Here is a 14,045-nt window from a genome sequence, read left to right as displayed (position 1 = left end):
GGAAAATATCACGAAAAAATGGGAATATCTGAAGAAAGATATGCTTTGCAGATATATAACAATTCAAAATATCTAGAATACAAATATTCTACCGAACAGCTGGTAGAAATGATCAGCAGACATTTTGAGGAAACGTTGGAAGATCACGTGATTTTGAGAAACTATCAAAAACCAGTAAAAGAATTAAATTTGGACAGATTTGTGTATAAGATTCCTAGGGTTGATTTAGTGGGTGCAAACAATAAAAATTTGACGACAGTAAACGAAGGTTTGGGAGTACAGATAAGAGTGGGAAACAAATTCCATATTATGAAATGTGTGGTGATTGAAGATTTAAATCATGATATGATAGCGGGAATTGATGAATTGAGAAAAAAAGATATCACCATAAATTTTTCGGAAAATAAACTGGAAATCAGAGCAGAACCAGACAACACAGGAGAAGAAAAGCAAACAGATAGGAAAACAAATTCTGGAAGGATCAATGCACAGGAAAAACGCAAAGAAATCGATATGACTGTAGAGGATAAACCGAAAGTACAAGAACAAGATCTAACAGAAGAGAAAAAGAGAAGGAAGAAAAAGAAGAAGAGTTCGAAAAGAAAGCAGGAAAATAAGATGGAGACCAGAGAAAAACAGGAAATAGAAGGTACAGAAGAATTGTTGGCAACCGACGATAAAACAGAATGGAAGCAGGAAGAAAAAGAAGGTATCATCAGAGAAATGAAAGGAATAGAAACATGGTGCTCGGAATACCAAAGGGAATTAGAGGATAAAAAGAAAACAGAAGAAAAAATGGCACTGATGGACGAGAATCCAGAATTTTGTGAAAAAGTATTATGGACAGTGAACACATGTGAACAAAAGGAGGATGAAAGAAAAATAAATTGTGTAGAAAACATGGGAAAGAAAATAGAGAAGATTTTAGGAAACCATGCAGATCTTGTTAATGAAGTAAACCGAGTGGCTAAAAATTATGAACTTTCTTTTAAGGGAAAATACTTGGAAAAATTTAAAACGAAAATATATCCAATCCCGTATAAAGACAGGCAATATACGGGGTATTTTAACATTCACGACATTTATCAGTATCATAAGTAGATTTTAATAACAGTGAAATAATTTGATCCTGGAAAACTTTTGTCATTTTTAAAATTTAACAAAGAGTTTTCGGCAGATCAAATGGCGGGAATTTGTTATGATATGTAAAATCGAGAAAAATATTGGGTTGATTAAAATATTTCAAAGTTCAAAAACATTAAAATAATTCAGATAAGTAGGATAATAACCAACAAACATTTCGAAGAAGGAAAGTTTTTAAATTCTTGGATTACCTGTATTAAACAAAATGTAAGCTATGCATAAATTATTTCTTTGTTATACTTGAGTGACCCGCATAATTTTAAGTGAAATCCAAAGACAATTGAACCGGGTTTTCCAAATACATTAATGCAGTGATTAGAGACAGTAGAAGAGATTTTAGAAAGAGGTTTTTGTTAGTTTTTAAGAATTATAGAAAAATATTATTTGTAAATAAGTTTTAGGAAATTTTATAATTATAGGTAAAAATTTGTTTGTTATCGAAATAAAAAAATGGGGGAATTGTGACGAGTTTTGATTGGCGGAGATTGAAAAAGGTGGGATAGGTATGTAGGAATGAAAGTTAGCTAGATTTAGGAGAGAAAAAAGATAATCAGTTGGTTTTCCAAGTCTGTAAGACGAACAGTGATTGTTCTCTGGCGGTTCCCGAAATGTAGCAAGCAGTAGTGTTGAATGTTAGTGAGTTTTTGTGGAGTTAGTGTATCTGACAGAAGCTGAAGCAGCAAAATATTGTAAGTCATATTTCTCTACTTATATTCCAAGAGTCACTGTTCAGGCCAACGAGAGATTCAGTTTATCGTAAAGAGAAGATATTCCAAGAGTCATTTTTCACTCGGGCCAACGAGAGATTCAGTTTATCGAGAGTAGAAAGGCTATCATAATTTGAATGATTTGTGCTTTTGAATGAGATCATTAAGGACGATATACTTGCAACAATCTGTTGTACGATTGCTGATTACATAGGGAGCGGTTGAGAGGAGATAATATAGTCTACAAGGAACAAGGATTTGGACCACTCATCATCAGAGAGAGATATTTTTGTTTTCTGCAGTTTTTTTCTTTTATTGATAACACAATTTTTACACTTAATTTAGAAAGGATATAAATATTTTGATTAGGAGAGTTAGAATAGTTTGGGATTTTGAGATTTCAATTAATATTGTTTGTACCATTAATTTTGATTGTTCACGTACGTAGAACAAAATTTTGAGATTCATTATATGAGATTTGTTTATTGAAAACTTTTGAGTGTGAATTATTTCATTATTTTTATTTCAATATATAGTGTTAGATCATATGTGTTTTTTATTATTCCGGTATTCTTTGGACCTTACCTTTCACATGTAATAGCATAGATATTGAAGCACGAATTTAACCCTGAGATAAAAGAATTAAAAATTGTGATAGAGTCATAATCATATCATTTAAATAATTTTAATTAATCAAAAAATTAATTAGCTAATTATTGCTTGGCGCACCAAGACTTTAAATATCACAATAATATATATATATATATATATATATATATATATATATATATATATATATATATATATATATATATATATATATCTTTAGTCAAATTCACACTTAGTGTGGAGTACGGCTAAGACAGAGTAGTGCTATTCTTATCGATAATAAACGCACAGGATTGTCAGCCTTCCGCAGCTGTTCATTTCTTACTCAAGAGCTTCTCACAGAACCGGCTTGGATAAAATGTATCTCCCGACAGTAAGATCATAATATTTTATATTATGTAGGTATACAATAGAATAAAAAAGCATTGTAAAAGTTAGCTTGGAAAATACTAATTTCTTTAAAAATGTAGTTTTACTAGTAATAGAGTTCCGCCTCAAAGATCTTTGTACCGTCCCTTACGTGACCACTACTTAGACGTGTTTGTGCTGCCAAGCACATGGCGTGAAATCCGGCAAATGCGCATTTCTATCTTAACCGTACTGCATTCTCAGTGTAACTTTAATTATAGCCTAATTTTCGCGTAATTTCAAAATTGATTAGCAGCATATTTTAACGGTTTTACCTTATCAACAGACACCAACTTTCGTAAACATCAATTAATAATACTTAATGACATATCGAATATATAAACAAATTTTAACAAAACTCTAACATACCATACTTTTCCATATTAATATGCAGTAAACCTCTACTTTTACAAACCTGGCGGGATCACATTTTGGCATAGATGTCCAAGTGCCGTTGTTACAGGTAACAGGCGAGAGACTTGCTAAAAATTCGTAGTGGGGATCGCATTCTACCGACAATGCTTCGCCGTGTTGTACAACTGTTGAAGTCATCGCTGTTTCGTTTCTTTCGACTAAAATCACGCTGCCTTGGGTGACGTGTGGCACTACACAAGGAGCTTAAAATAAAAGTAAATCAATTATAAACTCACAAAATAATTGAACAAAATACAAAACTTTTAAAACAAGATAGTTTATAATCAAGGATTATAGAGTCCTGAGAATAGTTTACGTAGGCTGAGTTACGAATTAATAAGTCTTGTGAAGACTAAATAGGACTGAATAAAGAAATAAAGATACGAAAAATCCAATACTTTTGCCACGTAATGAAAGTAAGAAAATATCAGCTTCTGTAGAATATCATATAGGTTAAAGATTTTGGGAATGAGTAGCGTTGGAAGGAGACGAATGCTTCTTCTTTAAGTTCCATCTCCGCGACGAAGGTTGGCAATCATCATGGCTATTCTGACCTTCGAGGCAGCTGCTCTGAACAATTGCCTTGAACCGCAACCAAACCATTCTCTCAGATTCTTCAATCAGGAAACGCGTCTTCTTCCTACGCTTCTCCTACCCTCTACTTTTCCTTGAATTATGAGTCTCAAGATGTTGTATCTTTCGCCTCTCATCACATGTCCGAGATATTGCAATTTCCTTTCTTTTATTGTATTTTCCATTTCCCTCTCTCTGCCTATTATCCTTAACACTTCTGTATTCGTGATTCTATCTACCCATGGAATCCTTAACAATCTTCTAAATGTCCACATTTCAAACGTGTTAAGTCGATTTATTGTATTCCGGTTTAATGTCCATGATTCAGCTCCATAGTAGAGTGCCCTGTGTACATAGCATTTAACTAGCCTTATTCTGAGGGCCAATGTCAGATCTTTGCCGCATAAAATCTTTTTCATTTTCTCGAAGTTGGCACGTGCTTTTTCAATTCTGACTCTTATTTCTCCAGTATAATCGTTATTTTCTGTGATTATCGTTCCCAAGTAAGTATATCTTTTTACTCTCTCAATCTGCTGGCCGCCTACAGTTAATATTTCGTTTGTATTGTTGTTCTTGCTAATTTTCATGAATTTGGTTCTTTTGATGTTAAGAGAGAGTCCGTATTCTCCACTATATCTTAATATTTTGTTTATTATTCGTTCTAAGTCTTCCAAGTTGTCGGCTATTATGACTGTATCGTCGGCATACCTAATGTTGTTAATTAAACTTCCGTTCACTTTTATGCCGACAGTGTCGTTTACCAAAGCTTCTTGTATGATTTCTTCAGACTAAGCATTAAACAATAACGGCGACAATATGCAACCTTGTCTAACCCCTCTCCTTATCTCCACTTCTTCTGACACTTCTCTTCCAATTTTCACATTTGATCGTTGGCTGTAGTATAAATTTGATATCAATGTTACATCCCTCATATCCAGATTCTTGTTTTTGAGTACTTCTATAAGTCGGTCATGTTTTACCTTTTCGAATGCCTTGTTGTAGTCTATAAAGCATACATAAAGATCTCGATTAACATCCAAACATCTTTGGGTCAGCACGTTAAAAGAAAATAGTGCCTCTCTTGTGCCCATTCCATTCCGAAATCCAAATTGGGAATCACTAATATCCCTCTCTAGCTTAGCGTGTATTCTATTATGGATGATTTTTCGCAGGGTTTTTAAGGTATGTGAGATTAGACTGATCGTTCTATAATCACTACATTCTTTGGCATTTACTTTCTTTGGTAGACAAATAAATGTTGATGTCAGCATTTTACGTGGAATGATTCCTGTGGAATAGATTGTGTTCAGTAGTTGGACTAAAAGATCTATGTTTTTTTCATTGATCAGTTTTAGCAATTCACTTGGTATTTCATCTGGACCAGCAGCTTTATTATTTTTCATGGACTTTACTGCATGCATAACTTCTGACTTTGTTATTTTAGGTCCCTCGTCTTTACTCTGATTATCTTCATATATATTTTCCTGTCTCTGGTCATGGAATAATTCCTCTATATATTCTTTCCATCTTCCTAATTTTTGTTGTCTCCATTAAAATGCTTCCTTGTTTATCCAATAGTATGCTTAAGGTTTTTTGTTTTGCTACCCTAGCTAATTCTTTAACTTTCTTATGGAGATTGAAGTTATCATATTTGTTTTGTAAGTCTTCTATTTTTTGGCATTTTCCAGCGAAATAAGTCTCTTTAGCTTCTCTTATTTTCCTTCTTATTTGATTATGCAGCTGTTGATACTCAGTTATGTTGATATTCATTTGCCTTCTTCTGTCTTCCATCATTTCCAAGATTTCTTCTGCCATCCAATCTTCTTTCTTGCATCTGGTTGTTGTGAGTTCTCTGCGACTTGGTTCGATAATTGCATTTTTAAAGAACTGCCACTGTTTTTCTATATCGCCATCAATTGATTCCGGTATGGATTCTAGGTTTGCATTAATTTCTTGTTTCAGTTTTTCTTTGACGTCTTCTGATTCTAATCTAAGACGAATGCTATCGCTGCGCAATCTCAGGCAGTGGTTCAATTGCTTGTCTGACCTGATTTTTAGAACAGCAGTGAACAGTGAAAATGACATAATCATCACGATTGTCAATCTTCGAAAAAAAAACAGCGTCTTAAAAAGAAAAAAATATTCAAAAACTACATGTAATGTATATGGAGTTAAATTGCAGTACACTACACTCATATCAAACTTTGATAGGCTTCTATATTATATTCGCCTAACAGAAAAGTAGAATATCAACACTACGGACGCGTGATATATTCATTCCCAAAATCTAGAGATGCTGAAGAGGTATCTCCTTGTTACAAAATCACTTATACTGTAACTGATTATATACAAAAGCGTATCAAAAGTAACAAGTAGAAACTCACAAGTAACGACAATCTACACCTCTAAACAAAGACGCATAATTTGCAGTTTTAACAGATATGGATTCAGTAATCCTTACGAATCACATTTATTTCTGTTGATAATTATATAATTATGTTTTAATTATATAAATATAATTTTTACTTTTAATAGCTCTATATATATGTGTGTGTGTGTGTGTGTGTGTGTTGGTATAATTATAGTGTCGGTTTATAATTATAGTGTTATTTAAATAAACTTAGAACTGTGAACATTTTTAAGGTGTTTGCTGTTTTCTCTCAACTGAAGTAAGTAAATTTAATATTATTTTGACTCTATTATAATAATTCTTATGATGATAAAAGGGTTACAAGTGTCAGTCCATAATTGAAAAGATATATTAAAAAGGTCAATACTCACAATCTAATATTTACTTTCAAAGTTTTACAGAAGCGATCGGTTTCGAGGCTTTCAATATTTGCCTCATCTTCAGGCCCAGCAAAGAGATTGTTTTGTTAAAAACCAATAATATAGATATCGCCAATAAGAAGTTTTCCGCTTACATCCAGGGTACTGTCTGTCCTCTGTCTTCATCTTTTCCTTATGACACTATCATTGTAGTGAGGTGATATATTGATCAAGCCTCGAAATCGGTCGCTTCTGTAACACCTTGAAAATAAAGATTTTGAGTATTGACCTTTTTAATATATCTGTTCAATTATCTATTATCTATCTATTATCTATTATTTTATTAGAATATTAGCCTGTAAATAATATTTTGCAGGTTTGTATACACAGTCACTAAAACAAATTAATATGTCGGACACGGATTCTGCCGATGAACTCGTAAACATACCTTTAACTCCCCCCAAAAAGAGATTGAAAAAAGGCCATTTTAGCGTAAACGTTAAAGAAATAATTGTAAACGTGTATAAACACGAGTTACAAGAAAATCTGGCGTTAATATTGTCCGCTGTTGAGAAAAGAGTAGCCGATAAAGTTGGAGTATCGGATAGTTCTGTGTTTAAAGTTATTAGAGCGATAAGAAGAATAGTGCATCAATTCTTTTTTAGAAATGAAATTCCCACGATAGATAGAGTTCTACAACAGGTCAACGACGACCCAATCTACCTGATTTTAAACGTACTACTTTTTACAAGATTTTGAAAAAACTTCAATTCAAATTTGAAAAACGTGGCAGGAACAGTATGCTTACAGACAGAGATGACCTTGTAATCTGGAGAAGAGAATTTTTAAGGCAGATAAAAGATTATAGGAATGGCAATCGTAAAATATATTATTTAGATGAGACTTGGATTAACGCCGGTCATACTAAATGAAAAACATGGATTGATAAGTCAGTCACCTCATCAAGACAAGCATTTCTGGATGGACTGTCAACAGGTCTGAAAAATCCATCATGTAATTCCTGGACCCCGTTGTCCAAATATTTTTCCTAGCAGGATGGCTTATAGAAGGGCATATCTGGATTTATTTCGCATAATGTGTCCAAAGTACTGTAACTTTCGAGATGTTATGGTGGTCAGTACCTCTCGGTTCTTCTTCATTCTTCTGAGGACCTCCTCATTGGTGACTCGGTCAGTCCACGGGATTTTAAGTATTCTCCGATACAGCCACATCTCTAATGCTTCCAATTTTCTGCACATATCTTCGTTCAAGGTCCACGATTCAACGCCAGAGAAAAGAACAGATTGGACGTAGCATCGCAGCATTCTTATTTTTATAGCAAGAGAGAGGTTGTGGCTCTTGAAGAAGGCCCCCATCCGGTTGAAGATGGATCTAGCTTTTGATGTAGAAATGAGTAGCAATGATAAATAACAGATACGAAATTATTCGAAATTACATAAACAAAATGGAATATTTTAAAAATGAAAAACTGTAACCCATTTTACTCATTGTACCTATGTAGTTTTCCAGTACTTATTTTTCGTAATTGGATATTACTTATATGTAATAGTAAAAAGTTTTTTTCGTCATTTTCAAAGAAAACCTTTCGTTTTACATCCGCAAAGTATGTTCGTTTGTGCGTTGTCACCTATGCAATATTGGGGACAATCTATTAATGGATTCATATATAGTTTTGTCTCCTGAATCAAAATCTGAAAACGGCATTTTGATATGTCGAACCATCTTCGACATAACCGGCATCAAAGTCAAAAATAGTGACGTCACAATTCTTCTAAATATACATTCGTTTCTGCTGACACAAATAAATGTTAAATCGAAATCGAAACGTCGACTTAATAAATTTTATTTTTTAATGTTAATGTAATGTTAAATGTATAAGTCTATCTACCCAATAATATATGTATAAGTATTTTCCCTAACTTTTACACAAGAAGAGGTCTCTTTTTATATCATTAATGATAATATTATTACTTATTTCCAAATATTGGTCTTAAAGCGTAAAATGTATAAAAACAACTTTCTTTTTTTGCCTTTTGATTAATACCACAATTATCCAATGATGTGTGAATGACAGTTTACAAAAACTAATATTAAAGTATACTTCTTTGGAAGATTAATCATTGATTACTATTATTTTAACAGTAATCCTAAAAATTATAAATTAATTCATTTCAAATTTAGATGTTATAGACTGCTAGAATCTTAATACAACCCTGTACAATTATATAAATATCAGGTTTCGCGTGTTCTGTACATGCATTTGTTGACGGCTACTTTTCTGTTAAATGAATTTAGTTTAGACTAGATAGGAAAACTAGAGACAGAAACGAATTAAACAAGGTAAACGGACGAAAAAACAACTAAATTGCGTGTTTTGGAACAAAACAGTTTTGGACAGTTTAAGAAAAAGGGCATGATTTTAAACGGTAAATACATTTATTGACTATATTTTTTTATTCTCTGGCATAAATAATTGCAAGAAAGTTGGTCTAGTGCTTACTTACCTAAGCATTTTGGCAACGGATATCTCCATTTTCCATCAATTTGGCAAACTGTAGACGTATTTCCTTCAAGCAGCATACCATCATGGCACCTAAATATTATAGAAGCTCCTAGACCTGTGCCAGCTTCTATGTTTTCAAGCCAGCCATTCCATAGTCGACCGGGGTGGCCGCAATTAATTTCTAAAATAATGAAATAAGAACAAATGTTTTTGTACATATGTTTTCCACGTTGATACGTTTGATAGTGAAGATAAAGTGGGACATACCTTTACAAACCGGTTGACTTCCAGACCACTTCTTGTCGGCTCCACATCTTCTGGTACTTTCTCCCACCAAAGTATATCCATATTTGCACTCATAACTGACGACTGAATTGTAGCTGCAAGACGTGAAAATGGCTTTTCCATGTCTAGGGTTATCTGGAGGAGCGCACTGGACTGCTGTAACGACTATACAACAACGGCCAATAAAACGATTTTTCATTATAATATTTACGCGAATACCTACTATTTCAAAGATGATTTAAAATGAATAGTTCTAAATGAAGTATTCAAATTCTGGAAGAAAATCTACTGGTACATGGGAAAAATCTTCTTTTAAAGTAGTTATATAGGTATTACTCAAAATAGATTTTTTAACTTTAAAAAGTCATATTCACGTTTATATTTAAAACTGTTATTATACAAATGTATCTCTTTGTTGCTAGTCAGTTATGAAGTTGTGATATTTTAGTTTATTTTATTTTTTTAAGCCAGGCTTCTATACTGGCGTCGTATTTTACTTTTTTCTCTATAGTGAAATGCTGAGGTAAGCGTCATGGAACTAGCGCCACAAGATGGCGTCATCACGAATAGGTGTGCACCACAACTGTAACAATCTGATGCAAGTGATATAGCAAGACTACAATCTTAGCTGCTACCACAGCAGACAATCTTCATTGAAGCCTACACTCATCCTCGTGTGAAAACTACACTTAGCTCTCCTTCAGAAGTGACAGAATGAGCTATAAGTATATTTTGACATTGGTGCCCAACGTGGGGACCAAACCCACAACCCTGAGATTAAGAGTCTCATGCTCGCGTTACATAGAAAGGTTGGGAGGCAACTATTTTTAAAAGAAAAATATTAAAACAAAACAGAACATTAACAAATGAATAAAATCAAAAGAAGATGGAATAAAATAATTATTTAAAGAAAAATAACAAACATTTGACCTTTATAACGTTACAACCTGTAAAGGGATGTCGAAAATTGTTTGTGGTTACTCTTCATCTTGTTAAATTCAATTATCGAGCAATTTTAATGTTAATGCAATACCTAGGCGATTTTGATGAGTTACCAAATTACACATATCTTCTGAGATATCACTTGTAATGAAATCAAATCTAGTAATGTGTAAATTATGTAAAATTATCTACTTCACAATCCAACGACAAATGCTCTAAACAGCCCAACATATTAATACAACGTCGCTATGTGTATTCAAGTCAATTGAGATTATTTGTTTTATATATTAAAGAAAAGGTGAATAATTAACTTTACATGTACTGATAACATACTTGATAATATATAATAATAGTTTTAAAATAATAAAAAATACAATTTTTGTTCAAGTATTCCTCTATTTTGACTGAATTTAGTGAAGATGCAACTAATGAGTGAATTTATTGATTTAATGATACTTACGAACACACGTAGGGAGCTCCTTCGGATTCCAAGTGCCGTCCGATTGGCAATAGCGTTCATTCTTGCCTACGAGTTCGTACCCTTCTGCACAGTGGTATGTTATTCTGCAACCATACGTGTAACATTCTCCAGCATGCCAACCATGGGAAATATCGGTTGGTGCTCCGCATGATCTAGCTAAATGTGAAGACAAGAAAATTAGATCCAGATAAATTAATTACTGACGATGCAAGAATAAGAGTTGGAAAAACATGGATACAAAAAGACAACTACGGCCACATACAAAGAATGATAGGCCAAGAACATGGACTAGTAAAATCAAAAAAGAATATAAATGTCCGTGAAATTGGCAGCAAATGGACTCTTCTTTTTCTTAGCTTCTATCGTCCATTTTTGGACACAGGTCTCTCCAAACTCCTTCCATCAATTCCATCCTCAACAACATACTTCCAATTTGTTTCGGCTTTTTTTTTAATGTCTTTATCCTATCCACCTCATATGGGATCTTCTTCTTGATCGTCCACCTTTGGAGGGTCTCCAATATTGTATTACGTCGTTCCAACATTGGTCTTTTTGTCTTAAGTATTAAGGTATTTTGATTCCAGTATCCAACTTAGATCAATAGTCTTCCAAATCGTGCCTATGCTAGGCTTGCTCTGCTAGTGATGTCCGCAGTTAGATTTTATTTATCAAGTTTCAGAATTTGTATTAGGTAGCGAATGAATTAAGAGGGTCTAAAAATATAAATTTTGCTATTTGAATAAAAGTGTATTTATACAAAAAAAAAATAGGATAGTTTGCTTGTTTATCCAAAAGTTTAGAAATAATAACAAGGACCTTTTATAAAAGCGTGATTTTTAAAATTATTTTTACATGTAGAAGCAACTACTTAATATTTATTTGGTTTAAATAAGATTTACTTACGTTCACAAGCTATATCCGGACCATACCAAGAAGCCTGTCCATCTATTGCCAAACATTTCGCTCTAGGAAAACCATTAGTTACGTACCCAGTATGACAATAGTATTGTAAAGTAGAATCCAGATCAAACGTTGTTTGTTCAGCAGGTGCATTATGACGAGCATGATCAATCGTAGGGGGTGACAAACAATAAACTGAAAGAAAACAATTAGATTGAATATAGTCAGATTTGAATGCTATTTTATTTAATTTTGGATGTGTGTTGGATCAAAAGGGAATATTATTTTGTAATTAATAATCTTTTATGCAAATTGTAATGATCCAAAAAAACTGTAAAGTTTTAATTCACGTATCTCACGTTTCAATCTGTATAAGTTTTTAATCTACCTATTACAAATCTTCGAAAAAAACACTTTAGTCTAATTTGATCTAACGATCAACAAATGTGGTGTAATTTCGGCAGGGAAAGTGGCTTCATGAAGTACGCCAGTCAGTTCATCTCTAATGACAGAGTGGATCGGTTGTGTTCTGTTTTCCCGATAAGATCTATCAGGTAAGCTATCAAAAATTTATCTGTAGGTCATATCCTATCGGTTTTTAGTGTTATTGATGCATTAGCAGTCTCTCATTTTTACTTCTTTTTAGAAGGAAAAAATAGACATATTTAAATACTTCACTGCCTTATTTGTCTAGTTGATATTCCCTTCTGGTAAATGTGGGAAATACGAGAGTTACGTATAATATTCCGATGGATAGCTACATGCTTTAAAAGCATTTTTTTTAACAAATAATATATTGCTTCCTTTATATGTCTATTATTCACCAGTGACTAGCAGCCTTAATAAAAAGGATTTGAAAGTTAATTAATACTTCTTAATTGGTTTTAACCTTCACAATTTGTTTGCTTTGCTATTTCAAAAATAAGAATATGCACTAAAGTTTATTTATAATTTAAAATTTAGAAAAATTTTGTTATATTTTTCACATTTTGAAAATATGTAAAAGAGTATTTTGGTTGCTGGAAAACAAGGAATAATTTAAAATTCAGTTTATTCATGGCATTTTCTTCAGTGTAGGTCAGAGGTATCTCTTTCAATAAATTTGTCAACGCACTTAGTGTTGTTTATTGTCAGCCAGCGGGTACTCGCTGGCTAGCAATATAATCATTAATTTGTTTACGAACCATTTACACAGGATGTATGAATATAAATATATATATATATATATATATATATATATATATATATATATATATATATATAATATATTTTTTTATATGTGGTCTTCTCCAATTCTTAGAAGGTATACTCGTAAAGAAAGAATTCAGTGGCACTCTTTTGTAATTTGTTTATCATGTTTTTCCTTTTCTTTTCTCAATTAGTTTGTGAACTAGTAAAAATTTTGTAAAGAACCACCCCCACATCTTTTCCGACCTTGAGCAACGCGGCCTCGTTCGCTTTGTGTGCCTCAAACACTGTCTATCGTTTAATTTGTTACAAAATATTAAGCGTTTTCCCTAAGATATTTTCTCTTTTACTTACTCTAAAAGTTTTGAATGTTTTTTGAATGTTACTTTTAGTTTTGAATGTTTTCCTTTAAGAACCAATTACCAAATATAAATATTTATTATTATTGTTTTTAAGTACATTTCCTACTTACTATTTTGCTTGCAGGCCGGTGAACTTCCAGCCCACTGGCCGTCAGCTTGACAGGTTCTGCTTTGGAGTCCAACGACATGATATCCATGTTGACAAGTATAGGTAGCTCGAGCTCCAAAGAGTTTTCCGCTGGCTGCTACTGATCCGTACGCTATCTGTTCTGGCTCAGGACATTCACGGTCTGAAATACAGAAAAAATATGATAGGTGCAAAATGTACTACCATGGTTGAACCCCCTCGTTATAAGCTTATAAAATCTGGACATTCATCCTCAATAAGCAGCTTCAGCCATTAAGTGAAAATATTATAGGAGAATATAAAACCGGTTCACAGCAAGGAAGTTGATCTCGACAATAGATGATCTCTTCACTATAAAATAAAATTTTAATAAATTTTGGGAACACGATATTGATGATTTTATTATATTCGTCGATTTTAAACAGGCCTATGACTTAATGAAAATAATGTCTGTTATATAATGTTTTGGAAAACTTGAGCATTGCTTCGAAATAATCCGATCAATAAAAGCAACTATAAACTCAATAACAGCAGAATAAACTTACTGACAGCTGTGAAATATTCCAAGGTGATGAACTGGTCTCAATACTGTTCAAGCTGGTGCTTGAATATA

The 14,045-nt window shown here is 32.9% G+C and overlaps 1 protein-coding gene across 5 annotated transcripts in view; it reads right to left on the bottom strand.

Moving 5' to 3' along the window:
* Hasp (Hig-anchoring scaffold protein) overlaps nt 1–14,045 on the bottom strand; it is a 115,229-nt gene that overhangs the window by 71,320 nt on the left and 29,864 nt on the right. For all 5 annotated transcript variants that reach the window (XM_072534278.1, XM_072534279.1, XM_072534280.1 and 2 more), the window contains exons 4-9: nt 13,416–13,595; nt 11,759–11,950; nt 10,835–11,011; nt 9,415–9,597; nt 9,149–9,328; nt 3,283–3,484 (exon numbers count right to left, since the gene is read on the bottom strand). In XM_072534278.1, coding sequence (XP_072390379.1) covers nt 3,283–3,484; nt 9,149–9,328; nt 9,415–9,597; nt 10,835–11,011; nt 11,759–11,950; nt 13,416–13,595 — 1,114 coding nt within the window. The remainder of the gene's footprint in view (nt 1–3,282; nt 3,485–9,148; nt 9,329–9,414; nt 9,598–10,834; nt 11,012–11,758; nt 11,951–13,415; nt 13,596–14,045) is intronic.

This window comes from Diabrotica undecimpunctata, chromosome 6 (assembly GCF_040954645.1).
Source record: "Diabrotica undecimpunctata isolate CICGRU chromosome 6, icDiaUnde3, whole genome shotgun sequence".
NCBI lineage: Eukaryota > Metazoa > Arthropoda > Insecta > Coleoptera > Chrysomelidae > Diabrotica > Diabrotica undecimpunctata.
The sequence above is the reverse complement of the archived record's forward strand: the minus strand, read 5'-3'. Positions and strand labels throughout refer to the sequence as shown.